The 22,216-nt window shown below is 44.2% G+C and overlaps 1 protein-coding gene across 2 annotated transcripts in view; it reads right to left on the bottom strand.

Moving 5' to 3' along the window:
• Positions 1–6,244: 6,244 nt before the first annotated feature.
• LOC115150213 (ubiquitin-associated protein 2) overlaps positions 6,245–22,216 on the bottom strand; it is a 35,079-nt gene continuing 19,107 nt past the window's right edge. For both annotated transcript variants that reach the window (XM_029693285.1, XM_029693286.1), the window contains exons 14-27: positions 21,234–21,421; positions 20,643–20,916; positions 20,292–20,328; positions 20,027–20,195; positions 18,327–18,375; positions 17,831–18,224; positions 17,538–17,629; positions 10,493–10,543; positions 10,300–10,390; positions 9,747–10,115; positions 9,534–9,638; positions 7,819–7,889; positions 7,386–7,568; positions 6,245–7,015 (exon numbers count right to left, since the gene is read on the bottom strand). In XM_029693285.1, coding sequence (XP_029549145.1) covers positions 6,920–7,015; positions 7,386–7,568; positions 7,819–7,889; positions 9,534–9,638; positions 9,747–10,115; positions 10,300–10,390; positions 10,493–10,543; positions 17,538–17,629; positions 17,831–18,224; positions 18,327–18,375; positions 20,027–20,195; positions 20,292–20,328; positions 20,643–20,916; positions 21,234–21,421 — 2,169 coding nt within the window. In that variant the 3' untranslated portion in view covers positions 6,245–6,919. The remainder of the gene's footprint in view (positions 7,016–7,385; positions 7,569–7,818; positions 7,890–9,533; positions 9,639–9,746; positions 10,116–10,299; positions 10,391–10,492; positions 10,544–17,537; positions 17,630–17,830; positions 18,225–18,326; positions 18,376–20,026; positions 20,196–20,291; positions 20,329–20,642; positions 20,917–21,233; positions 21,422–22,216) is intronic.

The raw sequence follows: 22,216 nt of genomic DNA, 5'->3' as shown, positions 1-22,216 counted from the left end.
TCATGTCATAAGGATCTATACATAATTCACGGGAGCTGAAAATGTCCCAGTTCCTCCATGGTCCGCATACTCGTTAGCCATCTCGGGCCGACTCTGTTCTCTGTATATATCAATGATGTCACTCTTACTGCGGGTGATTCCCTGATCCACCTCTACGCAGACGACACCATTCTGTATACATCTGGCCCTTCCTTGGACACTGTGCTAACTAACATCCAAACGAGCTTCAATGCCATACAACTCTCCTTCCGTGGCCTCCAACTGCTCTTAAACGCTAGTAAAACCAAGAATCCAGAGCATGTTTGGGATGCTCTGGATTATTTTTGTTTCACCGTTATTTAACCAGGTAGGCTAGTTGAGAACAAGTTCTCATTTACAGCTGCGACCTGGCCAAGATAAAGCAAAGCAGTGTGACACAGACAACAGAGTTACACATGGAATAAACAAGCCAATAACACAATAAACAAGTCAATGACACAGTAGGAAAAAAGTCTATACAGTGTGTGCAAAAGGCATGAGGAGGTAGGCAAATAGGCCATAGTAGCAAAGAGTTACAATTTAGCAGATTAACACTGGAGTGATAAATGAGCAGATGATGTGCAAAAAAGAGCAGAAAAGTAAAAAAAAAAAAAAAACACTATGGGGATGAGGTAGGTAGATTGGGTGGGCTATTTACAGATGGACTATACAGCTGCAGTGATCGGTTAGCTGCTCAGATAGCTGATGTTTAAAGTTAGTGAGGGAAATATAAATCTCCAGCGATTTTTGCAATTCGTTCCAGTCACTGGCAGCAGAGAACCTGCTAGAGCGAGTGCTACGGGTGGGTGTTATTGTGACCAGTGAGCTGAGATAAGGCGGAGCTTTACCTAGCATAGACTTATAGGTAACCTGGAGCCAGTGGGTCTGGCGACTAGAGCATACAGGTCGCAGTGGTGGGTGGTATAAGGTGATTTGGTAACAAAACGGATGGCACTGTGATAGACTGCATCCGGTTTGCTGAGTAGAGTATTGGAAGCTATTTTGTAGATGACAGGATACTCAGTTTTACTAGTGTAAGTTTGGCGGCGTGAGTGAAGGAGTCTTTGTTGCGAAATGGAAAGCCGATTCTAGATTTGATTTTGGATTGGAGATGTTTAATATGAGTCTGGAAGGAGAGTTTATAGTCTAGCCAGACACCTAAGTATTTATAGTTGTCCACATATTCTAGGTCAGAGCCGTCCAGAGTGGTGATGCTGGTCGGGCGGGCGGGTGCGTGCAGCAAACGGTTGAAGAGCATGCATTTGGTTTTACTAGCGTTTAAGAGCAGTTGGAGGCCACGGAAGGAGAGTTGTATGGCAATGAAGCTCGTTTGAATGTTAGTTAGCACAGTGTCCAAGGAAGGGCCAGATGTATACAGAATGGTGTCGTCTGCGTAGAGGTGGATCAGGGAATCACCCGCAGTAAGAGTGACATCATTGATATATACAGAGAACAGAGTCGGCCCGAGAATTGAACCCTGGGGTACCCCCATAGAGACTGCCAGAGGTCCGGACAACAGGCCCTCCGATTTTACACACTGAACTCTGTCTGAGAAGTAGTTGGTGAACCAGGCGAGGCAGTCATTAGAGAAACCAAGGCTATTGAGTCTGTCAATAAGAATACCATGATTGACAGAGACGAAAGCCTTGGCCAGGTCGATGAAGACGGCTGCACAGTACTGTCTTTTATCGATGGCGGTTATGATATCGTTTAGTACCTTGAGCATGGCTGAGGTGCACCCGTGACCAGCGGAGCTGTTGGCCGGGGTTGGAGTTGAAATTTGAAATGGAGTTGAAATTGAAATTTTTGATTATCATGGATTTATCGGTGATGACCGTGTTACCTAGCCTCAGTGCAGCGGGCAACTGGGAGGAGGTGCTCTTGTTCTCCATGGACTTTACAGTGTCCCAAAACCTTTTGGAGTTAGAGCTACAGGATGTACATTTCTAATTGAAAAAGCTAGCCTTTACTTTCCTGCCTGACTGTGTATTGGTTCCTGACTTCCCTGAACAGTTGCATATCGCGGGGACTATTCAATGCTATTGCAGTCCGCCACAGGATGTTTTTGTGCTGGTCAAGGGCAGTCAGGTCTGGAGTGAACCAAGGGCTGTATCTGTTCTTAGTTCTACATTTTTTGAAAGGGGCATGCTTATCTAAGATGGTGAGGAAATTACTTTTAAAGAACGACCAGGCATCCTCGACTGATGGGATGAGGTCAATATCCTTCCAGGATACTCGAGCCAGGTCGATTAGAAAGGCCTGCTCGCAGAAGTGTTTTAGGGACCGTTTGACAGTGATGAGGGGTGGTCGTTTGACCGCGGACCCATAGCGGATGCAGGCAATGAGGCAGTGATCGCTGAGATCCTGACTGAAAACAGCAGGTTTATTTGGAGGGCAAGTTGGTCAGGATAATGTCTATGAGGGTGCCCATGTTTACAGATTTAGGGTCTTACCTGGTGGGTTCCTTGATGATTTGTGTGAGATTGAGGGCATCTAGCTTAGATTGTAGGACTGCCGGGGTGTTAAGCATATCCCAGTTTAGGTCACCTAACAGAACGAACTCTGAAGCTAGATGGGCACGATCAATTCACATATGGTGTCCAGGGCAAGGCTGGGAGCGGAAAGGGGTCGATAACAGGAGGCAACAGTGAGACTTATTTCTGGAGAGATTCATTTTTAAAATGAGAAGTTCGAACTGTTTGGGTATAGACCTGGAAAGTATGACAGAAGTCAACAAATGAGGGTGCCTGGGGACATGCAGGGCCTGGGTTAGCCTCCACATCACCCGAGGAACAGAGGAGGAGTAGGATGAGGGTACGGCTAAAGACTATCAAAACTGGTCGTCTGGAGCGTTGGGGACAAAGAATAAAAGATTTCTGGGCATAGTAGAATAGATTCAGGGCATAATGTGCAGACGGGTATACGTGTACGACAGCATGTTCTAGGTCCCACCAATATCCAGCAACTTCGCACAGCCATTGAAGAGGTCACCAGATACTGTTTTTATGATCTACACCCCTATCTTAAATTAGGCCCTAATCTATGGAATACAGATACCTTATTTCAATTGACTAACTCAGTCAAATCTGTCACAAATTGCATTTATTTTGGTTCAGTGTATTTCCATGTGGCTAGAACTGCAGCTAATGCTTTGTAAAAGGGGATAGTTACCTTTGAAGTTCCATGAGCCAGGAATGACTGCAGCTAGTTGCGCGCTCATTGCATCATGTCAACTCGAATCCCTAGCAATCTGTATTGTTGCTTTTCTGTAATTGGGTTGTGTACAAATCAAATGTATTTGTCACATACACATGGTTAGCAGGTGTTAATGCAAGTGTAGTAATATCTAACAAGTAATCTACCAATTCCACAACAACTACCTTGTACATACAAGTGCAAAGGAATGAATACGAATATGTACATAAAAATATATAAATGAGTGATGGCCAAATGGCGTAGGCAAGATGTAATAGATGGTATGGAGTACAGTATATAAATCAAATCAAATCAAATCAAATCAAATTTATTTATATAGCCCTTCGTACATCAGCTGAAATCTCAAAGTGCTGTACAGAAACCCAGCCTAAAACCCCAAACAGCAAGCAATGCATGTGAAAGAAGCACGGTGGCTGGGAAAAACTCCCTAGGAAAAACTCCTGAGAAAGGCCAAAAACCTAGGAAGAAACCTAGAGAGGAACCAGGCTATGAGGGGTGGCCAGTCCTCTTCTGGCTGTGCCGGGTGGATATTATAACAGAACATGGTCAAGATGTTAAAATGTTCGTAAATGACCAGCATGGTCAAATAATAATAATCATAGTAATTGTCGAGGGTGCAACAAGCACGTCCGGTGAACAGGTCAGGGTTCCGTAGCCGCAGGCAGAACAGTTGAAACTGGAGCAGCAGCATGGCCAGGTGGACTGGGGACAGCAAGGAGTCATCATGCCAGGTAGTCCTAGGGCTCAGGTCCTCCGAGAGAAAGAAAGAAAGAGAGAATTAGAGAGAGCATATTTACATTCACACAGGACACCGGATAAGACAAGAGAATACTCCAGATGTAACAGACTGACCCTAGCCCCCCGACACATAAACTACTGCAGCATAAATACTGGAGGCTGAGACAGGAGGGATCAGAAGACACTGTGGCCCCATCCGATGATACCCCCGGACAGGGCCAAACATATATGAGATGAGTATTGTAGGGTATGAAAACATATAAATCAGCATTGTTTAAGGTGGCTAGTGATACATTACATCAGGATGGCATAGAGTACAGTATATACATATGAGATGAGTAATGTAAATTATGAAAACATATAAAGTGGCATTGTTTAAAGTGGCTAGTGATACATCTAATACATCAAGATGGCAAGATCCAGTAGATGGTATAGCATACAGTATATACATAGGAGATGAATAATGTAGGTTATGTAAACATTATCTAATATAAATAATATAAAGTGGCAAGTGATAAATTGATTACATCAATTATCACATTATTAAAGTGGCTAGAGATGAGTCAGTATGTTGGCAGCAGCCACTCAATGTTAGTGATGGCTGTTTAACAGTCTGATGGCCTTGAGATAGAAGCTGTTTTTCAGTCTCTCGGTTCCAGCTTTGATGCACCTGTACTGACCTCACCTTCTGGATGTTAGCAGGGTGAACAGGCAGTGGCTCGGGTGGTTGCTGTCCTTGATCTTTTTGGCCTTCCTTTGACATCGGGTGCTGTAGGTGTCCTGGAGGGCAGGTAGTTTGCACCCGGTGATGCGTTGTGCAAACCTCACTACCCTCTGGAGAGCCTTCCGGTTATGGGCGGAGCAGCTGCCGTACCAGGCGGTGATACAGCCTGACACGATGCTCTCGATTGTGAGTGTTTTTGGTGACAAGCCGAATTTCTTCAGCCTCCTGAGGTTGAAGAGGCGCCGCTGCGCCTTCTTCACCACGCTGTCTGTGTGGGTGGACCATTTCAGTTTGTCTGTGATGTGTACGCCGAGGAACTTAAAACTCTCCACCCTCTACACTACTGTCCCGTCAATGTAGATAGGGGGGTGCTACCTCTGCTGTTTCCTGAAGTCCACGATCATCTCTTTTGTTTTGTTGACATTGAGTCAGAGGTTATTTTCCTGACACCACACTCCGAGGGCCCTCACCTCCTCCCTGTAGGCCGTCTCGTCGTTGTTGGTAATCAAGCCTACCACTGTAGTGTCGTCTGCAAACTTGATGATTGAGTTGGATGCGTGCATGGCCACGCAGTCGTGGGTGAACAGGGAGTACAGAAGAGGGCTGAGAACGCACCCTTGTTGGGACCCAGTGTTGAGGATCAGCGGGGTGGAGATGTTGTTACCTACCCTCACCACCTGGGGGCGGCCCATCAGGAAGTCCAGGACCCAGTTGCACAGGGCGGGGTCGAGACCCAGGGTCTCGAGCTTAATGCCGAGTTTGGAGGGTACTATGGTGTTAAATGCTGAGCTTTAATCAACGAACAGCATTCTTACATAGGGATTCCCCTTGTCCAGATGGGTTAGGGAAGTGTGCAGTGTGATGGCGATTGCGTCGTCTGTGGACCTATTGGGTTGGTAAGCAAATTGGAGTGGGTCTAGGGTGTCAGGTAGGGTGGAGGTGATATGGTCCTTGACTAGTCTCTCAAAGCACTTCATGATGACAGAAGTGAGTGCTACAGGGCGGTAGTCATTTAGCTCAGTTACCTTAGCTTTCTTGGGAACAGGAACAATGGTGGCCCTCTTGAAGCATGTGGGGACAACAGACTGGGATAAGAATTGTTTACAACAATAGTTTACAACTGGAAATATACATTTTACGAGCCTGCCTTCTGCATAATGGTATTCATGAAACTCAACGATTGCAAATTTAATGGGAAAAAAATGTATGAATCAAATCATGGACAGTCCCTGCTTGCTTATCCTTGAGATTGTTGCCAGGTAAATGGGGTGTCATGCGGAGTAGACAATTCCCGAACACAGCTAATGGAACTTTGAATAGCAAAACAAAGTACAAGGCATGTTGTGACTACATGTAAGCAAGCTTCCAAAGATCAAACCTTTGTATCTTAGTTTCAAAGTGGGAAAGGAGTTTATTTCACCCTGTGAGTTGAGTGACTAAACCAATGGTTGAGTACATGTGGTGAATCACAAGAATATGCTATGAGTGGTTTACAGTACGGTATCATGTGGACCGGCAATGTTTTGTATAATAATCCAATAAAATACATTTATAATTCATAACTGTTCAGAACTTTTATTTGTTGGACAATGAAGATTAAACCAATGTTATTGACATCCAATGCCTGGCTGTCACACGTCAGCCAACTAAAGGTGGGAATCAAATGGTGGGATAAAGGGCCAAAAATAAAAAAAACTCAAGCTATCAACTTAAGTCACCCTCAATAGAAAAGAGCTCAGATGGGAGAGACCGAAGTTACAAAAAAATAAAATAAAAAGCTTTTAAAAAAAGGCTTCACCATGAAAAAAATGATGCTTAGCAGTAATGTACATCAGGGTCATGTATGCATACAAAAATCGTCCACGCCACATGATGCTTGTTCTGGTTCAAGTATATTCACCATCAACTTCATAATTACTTCTCATGATCTTTGATGCTCATCTTCCTGACATTTTGAAATAAAACAAAACATCCTTCAAAAAAATAAAACAAATGCAGAAAACCACATTTCATGTCCTACCAATACATATATACTGTATAAATACATACATAAATATATTTTACATACAACAGCCATAAATTTGAAAAGGGGAATATTGAGTAGGGGGGGATGGGTGGTAGTGTGTTTTAGCTCGGTGCTGTAAAATGGTTTGTCCTTCGATGGTCTGATCAGTCAAGATAGGTGGGCACGCTGCAGTATATACACTCAGACACACAGCCCTGTCAGTTGCCCCAGTATGGGGAGCTGCCGTAGCTGGACTTGTTGACCTGGCTCTTCTGCTGGATGCTGCTAGACTGGCCTCGCTGGCTAGGACCTCCCTGCAAACGGAGGAGACGAGGACACCGTCACAAACTGGACATAACCATCACAAGTAAGGTACCACACTGATACACAACAAAGACGTAATGGGAATATAAACCAGAGGTGGGCTATGTGATGGCTTGTGTGAGTGCAGGCTTTTGTTCAAGCAGCAATATATCTGATTGACCTAAATCAGTCTTGATTGAAGACTTGACGGGTAGAATCAGGTGATACTGCTTGGCTGGAACAAAAGCCTGCAACCGCACCAGCACATGTAGGATTGTCCACCACCATCTAACCAGTGCCGTTGTGTGGCATGTTAAAGCAAGTTTATACAGTACCCTGTACACTACAGGCGGCTGAGTGTTTGAGAGGAGTGTGTGTTACCTGTCCGTCCTGAGCCAGGTGATGGTGCAGCATCTGGGAGTGGGGTTGCTGGTGGGCAGGCTGCAGGATGTGGAGGAAGGGGGCAGGAGCATAGCCCCCCGGGGCCCCTCCAGGACCCCCCAGAGCTGAGGGCAGGTTGAAGGGAGGGGGAGTCCCCGTATGGAAACCCTGCTTATCAAAGGACTGGAGAAAGACGGAAGGAGAGCAAAGTAGAGGTCAGCGATTAGGTTTCTCTGGTGGAAAACAAACGTGGAGAAACAAATACCATCACTGTTAAGCTCTGGCAAGGACTTGAATTTCAATCCTAATTGACAAGAGATTATTATGTGTTGGTGTATCTTATCCTAGGAAAATAAGCCCTGGTGGACTAATGGGTATCGTAATGAACTAAACAAAATTAGAAATACAAACATGACTACGTCAAAGATCTCACCTGGGTCTTGTTGTAAACACTGCCACTGATTTCTGGGATCCCAGTGTTGCCTGACGTCACAGAAATGCCACCTAGCGTACGACAAAATATAAAATACTATAGTTGAAAACAAACATTCAAATCACAGAATTACTTAAGCAATGAGGCCTGAGGGGGTGTGGTACAGTGCCTTCGGAAAGTATTAAGACACCTTGACCTTTTTCACATTTTGTTAAGTTACAGCCGTTTTCTAAAATTGATGAAATTGTTTCCCCCCTCAATCTACACACAATAACCCATAATGACAAAGCAAAAACAGGGGTTAGAAATGTTTGCTGCTTTATAAAATGTAAAAAAAAAAAAAAAAAGAATTACCTGAAATACCACATTTACATAAGTATTCAGACCCTTTACTCAGTACTTTGTTGAAGCAGCGATTACAGCCTCGAGTCTTCTTGGGTATGATGCTACAAGCTTGGCACACCTGTATTTGGGGAGTTTCTCCCATTCTTCTCTGCAGATCCTCTCAAGCTCTGTCAGGTTGGATGGGAAGCATTGCTGCACAGCTATTTTTAGGTCTCTTCAAAGATATTAGATCAGGTTCAAGTCCGGGCTCTGGCTGGGCCACTCAAGGACATTCAGACTTGTCGCGAAGCCACTCTTGTGTTGTCTTGTCTGTGTGCTTAGGGTCGTTGTCCTGTTGGAAGGTGAAACTTTGTCCCAGTCTGAGGTCCTGAGCACTCTGGAGCAGGTCCATCAAGGATCTCTCTGTACTTTGCTCAATCTTGGTTTCATCAGACCAGATAATCTTGTTTCTTATGGTCTGAAAGTCTTTAGATGTCTTTTGGCAAACCCCAAGTGGGTGGTCATGTGCCTTTTACTGAGGAGTGGTTTTCGTATGGCCACTCTACCATAAAAGGCCTGATTGGTGGAGTACTGCAAAGATCGTTGTCATTCTGAAAGGTTCTCCCTTCTCCACAGAGGAAAAATGGGTTCTTGGTCATCTCCCTGACCAAGGCCCTTCTCCCCTGATTGCTCAGTTTGGAAGGGCGGCAGCTCTAGGAAGAGTCTTGATGGTTCCAAACTTCTTCCATTTAAGAATGATGGAGGCCATTGTGTTCTTGGGGAACTTCAATGCTGCAGACATTTTTTGGTACCCTTCACCAGATCTGTACCTCGAGACAATCGTGTTTCGAGGTACAGACAATTCCTTCGACTTCATGGCTTGATTTACCACAACTACAATCAAGTTGTTGAAACATCTCAAGGATGATCAATGAAAACAGAATGCACCTGAGCTCAATTTCAAGTCTCATAGCAAAGGGTCTGAATACCCCCCCTTATTGCTATTATAAACTGGTTACCAACTTAATTAGAATAGTAAAAAGTAATTTTTGTCATACCTATGGTATATAGTCTGATATACCAAAGCTTTCAGCCAATCAGGGCTCGAACTACCTAGTTTATAATGCCTCATAAATCACACCATGACAGCTTATGACACTATACTTTCAAAATAATGTATCAGATGTTATTGAAATGACAAGTTACTGACAATATTATGTATTTATTTAACCTTCATTTAACCAGGCAAGTTAGCTGAGAACCAGTTATAATTTTAAAAAATTAAAAAGACAAATATGGACAACTCAAGAGACAAAATAGTTCAAGCATGGTAACAATAGGGGGACGGACAGATGGTAGGTAAGATGACAGTGAAGTGATGGGTGATGTACCTTTACCAGCACCTGTAGCAGCAGATTTGGCCTGGCTCTGGGATGAGTTGCTGTAGCCTTTGCTGTAGTCCACTCCTGCTTGGCCCTGGGTCAGGTCCTCATACCCTGAGGACACCACAACAACATACTGACATCAACTCTGTCCTTTCCTCAGAGGTCGACTAGATTGTTGGTGTTTGTGTGCGTCTCGCTCGCCATCTCACTGTAACCGACCTGAGCTGAAAGTGTGCTGGCCGTAGCCGCTGGGCTGCTGCTGGAAGGGGCTTGCTGAGGGGTTACCCAGACCCACACCGTGCTGTTTGGCTGGCCCTTGTCCCTGGGGCATGAACATGGTGTGGCCATACTGGAAGGCAGCGCCGGGCATCCCGGGATAGTAGGGCAGGCCCGTGTAGCTGTAGCCCGGCGGGAGGAAGGCCTGCTGCTGCTGGCTGCTGTGGTGGCCCTGAGGCTGGGGCTGGCCTTGAGGCTGGGGAGGTTGAGGCTGGGCCTGGGTCTGGCCTTGTTGTGGCTGCTGTTGGGCTGACAAGCTGCTGGGGGGTGCAGGGGAGGTGGAGTCACCCCTGCCAAACTTTGTGACTTCACCTGCAGAAGGGGTGGGAGGGTGGGAGACATGGAGGTGTCTGCTAAGTGTCTGTGATTGCGTCAGATGCTATTTTCAAACTAATAAAAAAACATTACAGGACCTTGTTTCTCTGGAACATTTCAATAGGCTGATTCCAATAAGTTGACCGACGAGTTTGAGAGTAGCGCTGACAGAGTTGCTTACCTGAGTAAGGGTTATTGGCGATGCTCCCATCTCTGCCAGAGAGTGCTGTGGGGCCAGGGAATGTGATTCCGTAATAATCCTGCAAAGAGGGCTTTACACAGAGACACAGGATCAGAAAGGACATCCTAATGCTTGTCCTGTCTTTTCACAAACACTCCCATTGATTAGTGAAGGGTAAAGGGTTGAGACTCACCATAGGCAGTCTGGACTGTAGCATGTGGAGGTCCTCATAGCCATAAATCTGCTGTGGAATACACAGGGCAAGTACAGTCAATTGAAGGAATCGTAAATCCAGATAACAAAAGACAGATGCTTTCAAAGTAGTTTATGGGACAGGTGAGAGAGTTGCACGCATGCACAGTAGTGTTATTATCACAGGTTTATTATCACAATATTCAAATCAAATGTTATTCATCACATGCTTCGTAAACAACAGGTGTTGACTTAGTCAGTGGTGGAAAAATTGTGAAACTTGAGTAAAAGTATAGATACCTTAATTGAAAGTTATTCATGTAAAAATTAGTCACCCAGTAAAATACTACTTGAGTAAAAGTATTTGGTTCTAAATATACTTAAGTATCAAAAGTAAATCTAATTGCTAAAATACACTTAAGTATACAATTTTTTTTTTAAATATACTTCATTTTACATTTTAGGGATAGCCAGGGGCACACTCCAACATCATTTACAAAATGATGCATTTGTGTTTAGTAAGAAAATAACTGTGCAGCAACGCTCCCCATCCAACCTGACAGAGTTTGCAAGGATTTTTAGAGAAGAATGGGAGAAACTCCCCAAATACACATGTGCCAAGCTTGTAGTGTCATACCCTGTAATCGCCAAAGGTGCTTCAACAAAGTACTGAGTAAAGGGTCTGAATGCTTATGTAAATGTGATATTTCAGTGTTTTTTTATTTTTAATACATTTGCAAACATTTCTAAACCTGCATCATCAATGTAGAAAAAGTCAAGGCATCTGAATACTTTCCGAATGCACTGTATATTTGCTACTGCTCGACTAAAAAAATATTGGTCGACCAACAGCCTATCGAACAAACAATCGACAAGTTGAATAATTGCGGTCAGCCCTAATATGTATCAAATTACATTTTAAAATAGTTTAGATGATAAAAATTGTCACATATGGTTTTGCCGAAGGAACATTTTAAATACACTGCTCAAAAAAATTAAGGGAACACTTAAACAACACAATGTAACTCCAAACAACACAATGTAACTCCAAGTCAATCACACTTCTGTGAAATCAAACTGTCCACTTAGGAAGCAACACTGATTGACAATAAATTTCACATGCTGTTGTGCAAATGGAATAGTGGAGTGGTTCTGCAGGTGGGGACCACAGACCACCTCTCAGTTCCTATGCTTCCTGGCTGATGTTTTGGTCACTTTTGAATGCTGGTGGTGCTTTCACTCTAGTGGTAGCATGAGACGGAGTCTACAACCCACACAAGTGGCTCAGGTAGTGCAGCTCATCCAGCATGGCACAACAATGCGAGCTGTGGCAAGAAGGTTTGCTGTGTCTGTCAGCGTAGTGTCCAGAGCATGGAGGCGCTACCAGGAGACAGGCCAGTACATCAGGAGACGTGGAGGAGGCCGTAGGAGGGCAACAATCCAGCAGCAGGACCGCTACCTCCGCCTTTGTGCAAGGAAGAGCAGGAGAAGCACTGCCAGAGCCCTGCAAAATGACCTCCAGCAGGCCACAAATGTGCATGTGTCTGCTCAAACGGTCAGAAACAGACTCCATGAGGGTGGTATGAGGGCTCGACGTCCACAGGTGGGGGTTGTGCTTACAGCCCAACACCGTGCAGGACGTTTTGGCATTTGCCAGAGAACACCAAGATTGGCATATTCGCCACTGGCACCCTGGGCTCTTCACAGATGAAATCAGGTTCACACTGAGCATGTGACAGACGTGACAGAGTCTGGAGACGCCGTGGAGAACGTTCTGCTGCCTGCAACATCCTCCAGCATGACCGGTTTGGCGGTGGGTCAGTCATGGTGTGGGGTGGCATTTCTTTGGGGGGCCGCACAGCCCTCCATGTGCTCGCCAGAGGTAGCCTGACTGCCATTAGGTACCGAGATGAGATCCTCAGACCCCTTGTGAGACCATATGCTGGTGCGGTTGGCCCTGGGTTCCTCCTAATGCAAGACAATGCTAGACCTCATGTGGCTGGAGTGTGTCAGCAGTTCCTGCAAGAGGAACGCATTGATGCTATGGACTGGCCCTCCCGTTCCCCAGACCTGAATCCAATTGAGCACATCTGGGACATCATGTCTCGTTCCATCCACCAACGCCACGTTGCACCACAGACTGTCCAGGAGTTGGCGGATGCTTTAGTCCAGGTCTGGGAGGAGATCCCTCAGGAGACCATGCTCCACCTCATCAGGAGCATGCCCAGGCGTTGTAGGGAGGTCATACAGGCACGTGGAGGCCACACACACTACTGAGCCTCATTTTGACTTGTTTTAAGGACATTACATCAAAGTTGGATCAGCCTGTAGTGTGGTTTTCCACTTTAATTTTGAGTGTGACTCCAAATCCAGACCTCCATGGGTTGATAAATTGGATTTCCATTGATTTATTTTTGTGCGATTTTGTTGTCAGCACATTCAACTATGTAAAGAAAAAAGTATTTAATAAGATTATTTCTTTCATTCAGATCTAGGATGTGTTGTTTAAGTGTTCCCTTTATTTTTTTGAGCAGTATATTGTTGTTTAAAAAGGTGTTTTATTGAAGATTTTTTTTTACACTGAACAGAAATATAAATGCAATATGCAACAATTTCAAAGATTTTACTGAGTTGCAGTTCATATCAGGGAATCTGTCAATTTGAAATAAATTCATTATGCCCTAATCTATGGATTTCACATGACTGGGAATACAGATATGCATATTTTGGTTACAGATACAATACCTTTTTAAATAAATAAAAAAGGTAGGGGGGTGGATCAGAAAACCAGTCATTATCTGGTGTGACCATAATTTGCCTCATGCAGCGCGACACATCTCCTTAGCATAGTTGGTTGTGGAATGTTGTCCCACTCCTCTTCAATGGCTATGCGAAGTTTCTGGATATTGGCGGGAACTCGAACACTGTGATACATGTAGATCCAAAGCATCCCAAACATGCTCAATGGGGGACATGTCTGGTGAGTATGCAGGCCATGGAAGAACTGGGACATTTTCAGCTTCCTGGAATTGTGTACAGATCCTTGCGGCATGGGGCTGTGCATTATCATGCTGAAACCTGAGGTGATGGCGGTGGATGAATGGCATGACATTGGGCCTCGGGATCTCCACACATTTATCTCTGTGAATTCAAATTGCCATCAAAAAATTCCATTGTGTTTGTTGTCCGTAGCTTAGGAGTCATTGCTCCTAGTGGCCGGTGATTTTAATACAGGGAAAGTAAAATATGTTTTACATAATTTCTACCAGCATGTCACCTGTCAACTAAAGGACAAATCTAGATTACCTTTACTCTACACGCAGATATGCATGCAAAGCTCTTCATTTGGCAAATCTGACCACAACTGTATCCTCCTGATTTCTGCAAGCAAAAACTAATGACACGCTCAATACAGAAGTGGTCCGATGAAGTGGATGCTAAGATACAGGACTGTTGCGTTAGTACAGACTAGAATATGGTCTAGGATTCATCCGGTGGTATTGAGGAGTTTACCACATCAGTCACTGGCTTCATTAATAAGTGCATTGACAATGTCATCCCCACAGTGACTACGTACATATCCCAACCAGAAGCCATGGATTACAGGCAACATCCGCACTGAGCTAAAGGCTAGAGCTGCCACTTTAAAGGAGTGGGACACTAATCCGGACACTTATAACAAATATATAGCCAAGTTATCGTTACTCATTGTGTATTTATTACTACATGTTATTACTTTTCTATTATTTCTCCATTTTCTTTCTCTGCATTGTTAGGAAGGGCCCGTAAGCTTTTCACTAAGTCCAGTGGCGTAATGTACTTAAGTAAAAATAATTTAAAGTACTACTTAAGTCATTTTTTGGGGCATCTGAACTTTACTATTTATATTTTTGCTAACTTTTATTTCACTACATTCCGAAATAAAATAATGTACTTTTGACTCCATACTTGGCACCGTAGAGATGGTGCCAGGTTTCCTCCAAATGCTTGGCATTCAGGCCAAAGAGATCATTTTTGGTTTCATCAGACCAGAGAATCTTGTTTCTGAAACTCCAAGCGGGCTGTCATGTGTATTTTACTGAGGAGTGGCTTCAGTCTGGCCACTACCATAAAGGTCTGATTGGTGAGTGCTGCAGAGATGGTTGTCATTCTGGAAGGTTCTCCCATCTCCACAGAGGAACTCTGGAGCCCTGTCAGAGTGACCATCGGGTTCTTGGTCACCTCCCTGACCAAGGCCCTTCTCCCCCGATTGCTCAGTTTGGCCAGGCAGCCAGATCTAGAAAAAGTCTTGGTGTTTCCCAACTTCTTCCAGTTAAGAATGGAGGCCACTGTGTTCTTGGGGACCTTCAAATGGCACCCTTCCCCAGTGCCTTGACACAATCCTGTCTCGAAGCTCTACGGACAATTCCTTCAACCTCATGGCTTGGTTTTTGCTCTGACACGCACTATCAACTGTGGGACCTTATATAGACAGGTGTGTGCCTTTCCAAATCATGTCCAATCAATTTCATTTACTTATGTACTACTTCATGAATGCATTGTATATGTATATATATATATATAATTTTTTTTTTTTTTATGGCACACGAGACACCTGTCTTATTCGCACCCATCTCAGTGAACTAATGTGAATGCAGAGGCCGAGATAAAGCCATTGCAGAGGCTGCGGGGATGGCACAGTCTAAGGGGAGTGTGGCTGCACAAAGCACGTCTCTCTCCAAAATGCACTCTCTCCGGCCAATTTGTGCACTTTCCTGGTTTCATAACTTCATTGTGTGAATTGTTTGATTGTTAGTGTCTATCAATTCCCCATTACATATATCACCAGTAGTACATTTACCATTAATTCCTATAATTTCTAATCTACAATGTTTGTTTGGTTACGGTAATGGCTGTTAATGCATTCAATATATTATTATTTACTGTTCTCATTGTCAGAGTGGACACATTGTTTGCATAGCGAACAACCTACGCTTCACTTGTGAGAAACGGGTTTTGTCAATTTAATCATTGTCTTTTGTTTGGAGCGCTCCTGTCAATGTTGAGTAAGGATGCGCACCCGATTACACAGAAGTAGGCTTATAGGCTACCTGGCCTGAGCGCATATGTACCATATAAATCTTTGGGGATCTGATAGTATTTTTGATTGGTTTAATGCACCACCACTAATGAGCTGTGGAGCTTTTCAAAGTAATGTTTTCTTCACCACAAACAGCAAACAAACAAAGTCCATTTTTACATCCATTGAGAATGACAATAATTATTCAATGTATATGAAACATCTTTCCAGCTCTATCCCTTTATGTTAACCACAGAAAAGTCATGCTCTGATCCAGTGGAAACACAAATAGCCTACAGCTGTGTCTCTCCCAAGCTCACTGTGGGCCCAGAATATTTTATACAATGTTGCAAGGAGCTTCAGGCCAGACCCAAGTTAATAGTTGATACCATGTTTCAAGTTTGTTGCAGACAGGACATGCGTAGCCAATATAATTCATAGGATATTTATTTTTATCTGGATATTCTCAACCTGCAGGCTGCAATGTTTTAATTTTTTGTCTTCATACGCTATTTTTATATAGTTGGCAATGGCAGTAGAAGTTACTTCTTGGTTTGTATCATTTTCATTTAGATAGAATTTTGATCAACCAGATTAATGACTGAGATACAAAGATATAATTATAAATTAAAACTGTTCCATGAAAATGTGCATATGAAAACCATAACTGGCACTCATATCGGTAGAAATGGTAAGATAAATTGGCATTCCACATGAGAAAGTTCACCGACTCCTCGTATAGCTTATTACCGGCAACTTCAGGAGAGTACTGGCAGAATTTGGGAAAGCCAGTAGGAGCTGGAGGAGGATGGTCGGGACAGGTTAAGGTTTTTTTCTTCTGGTTATCGTGAGTCATTTTGTCTCATTTCATCAAACAGTGAGCTTAAAGCATCAGACAAGCTCAATGCATATATAGTTGGTTTTATTAAAACACAGGGTGTGTCTATATATAGAAAAATAGGCTACACGGTTAAACATTTTGACCAATCGATAGTTCAAAAGAACAGATGACTTTCGGTCGACCAAGAATTCACTTTGTCGGGGTCAGCCCTAATACATATCAGGGTTAATTTGCTCATCTATGAACATAATATTGGATCAAATTACATTCATTAGACCTATGATTCATTATAGCTAAATAATTGAATGTATTAAATGAATAGTTTAGTTCCAAAATTACATAAAAACACTTTGAAGCTAATTTCTATAGCTTCTATATTGCAATAGTCTACACACCATTGGAATACAATGGATTTTACACAGCATACTACAACTCCCAGAGTGCATTTCAACTCCCAGGGGCAATGGTCCGCCCAGGGCTGCTGGCTGGCTAGTGGCTACCGCTAGCAAGCCCAGGCAAAGCTAAGTAGCCTAAATATATTGCCGTCATAGCTAAGTTATGAGTGCATTTTACATTACTTTTGGGTTGTAATCATATTATAATGCTCACATGAACGTCATGCTGAATATTTGTTCATGTTGTCACTCAAAAATTATTTCAGTTGAGTTGCTAGTAGAATAGCGTTACAATGCAAATGTCATGTGTAAAATAGTTTGTTGTTTTACAAATAAACCAGACTTGCACTGCACTGTTTTTCAACACCTTTTGAATACTTTCTTTGGTGGGCTGGCCAGCATATGCTCTGTAAGCATTTCCATTTCATTCTGGAGCCAGTTCTGTCAAGTTGTGGGACGTGGAGGTATGATGTTTTCATTAGAAGGCATGCCGTCGCTTGCTTTTCAAAAGTGGCACATTCTCAAGAAGCCTGGCTAGCTTACTTCTGCCCCCTTAAGAAGATTCAGACAAATTACTAGACATACACGATCCTCTCAATCCGTATATGACATGAGACACATTTGACAGAAGTACTGAAAGTAAAAAATAATCTAGTTCCAAACTGTTTTTTATGTCGTAGTATTGAAAAAGTACCGAAGTTGCGGTATGCCGTGCAACACTAATGCGCACACACACACACTCACTCATTACCGGGTAGGCTGGCAGCAGGCCTCCTGGGCCCATGATGTACTGGTTGGGCAGTAGTGGGGGCCCTCCCTGGGACAGGTTAGGATGAGCTTTACCTGGATAATACAAGGACACACACTGCTTCTAGACAACTACAGTTCCACTTGTATGCTTCATGTTTCTGGCTAACTCTGTGTGTGTGTGTGTGTGTGTGTGTGTGTGTGTGTGTGTGTGTGTGTGTGTGTGTGTGTGTGTGTGTGTGTGTGTGTGTGTGTGCAAATATATTTGTGTGTGTGTGCAAATATATTTGTGAGTACCAGTTGAAGAGGAGAGCAGCGGTGCGGTCCTGGGGGCCGAGGAAAGGTTTGATTGGGCTGTGGTTCCGTTGGCGCTGAGCCCCAGTGCTTGGCTGGCGTGTAGCCCGCTGGTGCCACCCATGCTACTGACCATACTGTTCATGTGGCTCATGGTGCCCATGATGTGAGCCATGCTGCTGTTGACCTGGTGCAGTGACTGGACCGGGGCCTGGTGCAGCGACTGAGCCTGGTGCAGCGACTGAGCCTGGGCCTGGTGCAGCGACTGAGCCTGGTGCAGCGACTGGGCCTGGTGCAGCGACTGGGCCTGGTGCAGCGACTGGGCCGGGGCCTGGCCAGTTGAGTAGGAGCCAGACGAGGGCGCCGGAGAGCTCACACTACTGTCCACACTGGTGTACTACAAAGAGAGGGATAGAGAGACAGTTAAGGAGGAGGTTGTACTCTGCATAGACCTCTCTAAAATAAATGTGCGTGTGAGTGTGTGTTAAGCCATACTCACAGTGAGAGAGCTGGAGCCAAGCACTGAGGAATGACTACTGCTGCCATGACTACAATGTAGAGAGAAGAAGACCACTTAACTTTTTCCACATTTTGTTACAGCCTTATTCTAAAATAGATTAAATTATTTTTCCCCCCACAATCTAAACACAATAATCCATAATGACGAAGCGAAAACAGGTTTAGAAATTCTTGCAAATTGATTAAAAATAAAAAACATAATTCATGATTTGGAAAGACATACGCCTGTCTATATAAAAAGTCCCACAGTTGACAGTGCATGTCAGAGCAAAAACCAAGCCATGAGGTCAAAGGAATTGTCTGTAGAACGCCGAGACAAGATTGTGTGGAGGCACGAATCGGGGGAAGGGTAACAAAAAATGTCTGCAGCATTGAAGGTCCCCAAGAACACAGTTGCCTTCATCATTCTTAAATGGAAGAAGTTTGGAACTACCAAGAATCTTCTTAGAGCTGGCCACACAGCCAAACTGAGTAATCGAGGGAGAAGAGCCTTGGTCAGGGAAATTTCTGACAAAGCTCCAGAGTTCTTCTGTGTAGATGGGAGAACTTTCCAGAAAGACAACCATCTCAGCAGCACTCCACCAATCAGGCCTTTATGGTAGAGTGGCCAGATGGAAGCCACTCCTCAGTAAAAAGAACATGACTGCCCACTTGGAGTTTGCCAAAAGGCACCTGAAGGACTCAGGCCATGAGAAACAAAATCCTCTGGTCTGATGAAACAAAGATTGAACTCTGGCCTGAATGCCAAGCGTCACATCCGGAGGAAACCTGGCACCATCCATATGGTGAAGCATGGTGGTGGCAGCATCATGCTATGGGGATGATTTTCAGCAGCAGGGACTGGGAGACTAGTCAGGATCAAGGCAAAGATGAACGGAGCAAAGTACAGAGATCCTTGATTAAAACCTTCTCCTGATTGCTCAGGACCTCAGACCTTCCAAACAGGACAATGACCCCAAGCACACAGCCAAAACAACGCAGGAGTGGCTTCGGAACAAGTCTCTGAATGTTCTTGAGTGGCCCAGCCAGAGCCCGGACTTGAACCTGATCAAACAGAGAGACCTGAAAATAGCTGTGCAGCCGCACTCCCCATCCAACCTGACAGAGCTTGAGAGGATCTGCAGAGAAGATTGGGAGAAACTCCCCTAATACAGGTGTGCCAAGCTTCTAGCGTCATATCCAAGAAAACTTGAGGCTGTAATCGCTGCCAAAGGTGCTTCAACAAAGTACTCTGTAAAGGGTCTGAATACTTATGTAAATGTGATATCAGTTTTACATTTTTTAGACATTTGCAAAAATGTCTAAAAGCCTGTTTTTGCTTTGTCATTATGGGGTATTGTGTGTAGATTGATAAGAAAACCCCCCCCGATTTAATCAATTTTGGAATAAGGCTGTAATGTAACAAAATGTGGAAAAAGGGAAGGGGTCTGAATACTTTCCGAATGCACTGTATAAAGGACATTCATTCATTTATATATCCACCACTTGCCTTCTGCTCTTGATTTAGATATATTCACAATCAAGTATATTCATCTCAATAGATACTAGAAGGTAACTGCATTTGTAGCCAATAGTGGCACACTTGAATTCTGTATGCATAAATTGCCTCTCACTCACGTGAATACAAGCACATATCCAAAGACGTCAAGGGAAAAGTGAGTAGGTGTGTGTGTGTGTTACCTGCTCAGTGTTGCCAAGCTGGCAGAGGGCATGTCGTGTGGCAGACTGGGAATTGCTGAGCTGTGGGGGGGTATGGAGGAGGGCATGAGGGCAGAGGGGGCAGGAGCACTGCTGGTACTGATGCTCGGAGAGGGAGACTCTGGCTTTGGCGTGGAGGAGGCTGATGAAGCTGGGAAGAAAGAGAGGGGGAGAAACAATCACATAATTTAACTACAAAAGTAGCAGCACTGAATTAATGAATGATTTAATGAAATGTGTTACTTACTGTCCATCGCAGATGTCCTCACACCATTCAGACCGTTCTGTTGAGACGAGGAAAGTTTGTATTCTTCACTCAAGTCAACTTATCTTTATTATCCGACAGTGGGAAATTATTTTATCATACAACAACAACAACTGGTGCGTCTCACAATTACACAAGCCATGACACTGTGTGGGAGGGTCTTATTCATTACTGCACACGTCATTACAAAACGTTTTGCAATGGAAAATAAAAACAAACGCTTCTTATTGGACAAGTTCAGGTCGTTCCTCCATGTTTCAGTCCGTTTGGTGCCGAACGAATACGACTCCGGTGGCCTTCAATGTTAGATAGATAACCTAAACATTGACTCACCATGATTGGTCCGGGGGCCTCTTTGCTCTGGGAGAAGGCCAGGCGTGAGTGAGGGGCCACAGGCCCACAGTCATAACCGCTTCCCAGTGAGACGAAGGGAGAAGTGGAGGAGGAAGAGGGCACTGAGGAGGAAATGGAGGAGGAGGGAGTGGAGGAGCTGACCATACCCATAGCGGAGGGGGCGAGGCTGGGCATGGCCACCGACGGGGAGTGGTAGATGGGCTCAGAGGAGGACAGAGGGAGGGGAATGGAGAGAGGGGTGCCCATAGATTCACTGGTGACAAACAGAGAAGAAGATTTTAGTTATAAACATGCCATAAGCACAAGTACATAGTATAAAGTATTCAAATAGACTTCTAGTCCAAGGGGTGTGGTTGCATGGTCTTCAGTCTGTTGGCCACCCCTGTGATCTGTTCAGGAGAGTGCAACATAACAGAATACATATAGCTAGACATAGAACAACATAGAAATGTTGTGCAGAACAGATAGATAATCCTATCAGGCACAAAGGGGAATCATGTAAACTTGTTACTTTTCTATCTGCAACATTTAACCTAACTGAATACACCTGTGGTGGAAATTGTGACCCACCTGAGGGGTTTGGAGTAGAGGTTGGTCTGGCTCTGTGGGGCGGGGGCCCTGGAGGCCACGCTGACACATGTCTCCACGGGGCCAAAGTCCGGCAGAGCCGCCTCCGAGCCAAAGTCCAGCGCTCCGAACTGAACGTTGAGACCAGGGATGTCGGCAGAGCCGGGCATTTCCACCGCCGACGATGGGATCTGGACAGGAGGGGAGGGAAAGCTCTCACTCAGAGTGGCATACTGTTGGTAACATTATCATTTACAATCCTTTGCATCTGAGAAGAATCAGCCTGTGTAAGGATCTACAAAGATTTGCCTATCTTGATCCCCAATACCCTCAAACGCCCTTAGCTTCTTGGTTGAGAGCAGTGCTCTACAATGCTGGGCATTGATCAATTAAGCATCAAGACATTGATTAGATCAATCAGGTGTATTAGATGGCGCCGGAGAAGAAGGCTGACGTTTTACGTGTTCCTATCCAATTGAGTTTTTTTGTTCATTTCTTGGCATTGTTTGTAACTGTTTCTGTACATAATGTTGCTGCTACCGTCTCTTATGACCGAAAATAACTTCTAGACATCAGGACTGAGATTACTCACCACGGACTGGCAGAATCCTTTTTTTCCTTTAACTTCTTTGGGAAAGGGGGGCAGTATTGAGTAGCTTGGATGAAAAGCGTGCCCAAAGTAAACTGCCTGCTACTCAGGCCCAAAAGCTAGAATATACATATAATTAGTAGATTTGGATAGAAAACACTTTAAAACGTTTCTAAAACTGTTTGAATGATGTCTGTGAGTATAACAGAACTCATATGGCAGGCAAAAACCTGAGAAAAAATCCAACCAGGAAGTGGGAAATCTGAGGTTTGTAGTTTTTCAAGTGATTGCCTATCCAATATACAGTGTCTGTGGGGTCATATTGCACTTCCTACGGCTTCCACTAGATGTCAACAGTCTTTAGAACGTTGTTTCAGGCTTCTATTGTGAATGGGGA

The sequence above is a fragment of the Salmo trutta genome, chromosome 16, assembly GCF_901001165.1.
Source record: "Salmo trutta chromosome 16, fSalTru1.1, whole genome shotgun sequence".
Classification (NCBI taxonomy): Eukaryota; Metazoa; Chordata; class Actinopteri; order Salmoniformes; family Salmonidae; genus Salmo; species Salmo trutta.
Note: the sequence above shows the minus strand (reverse complement) of the source record. Positions and strands in the feature narration are given on the sequence as shown.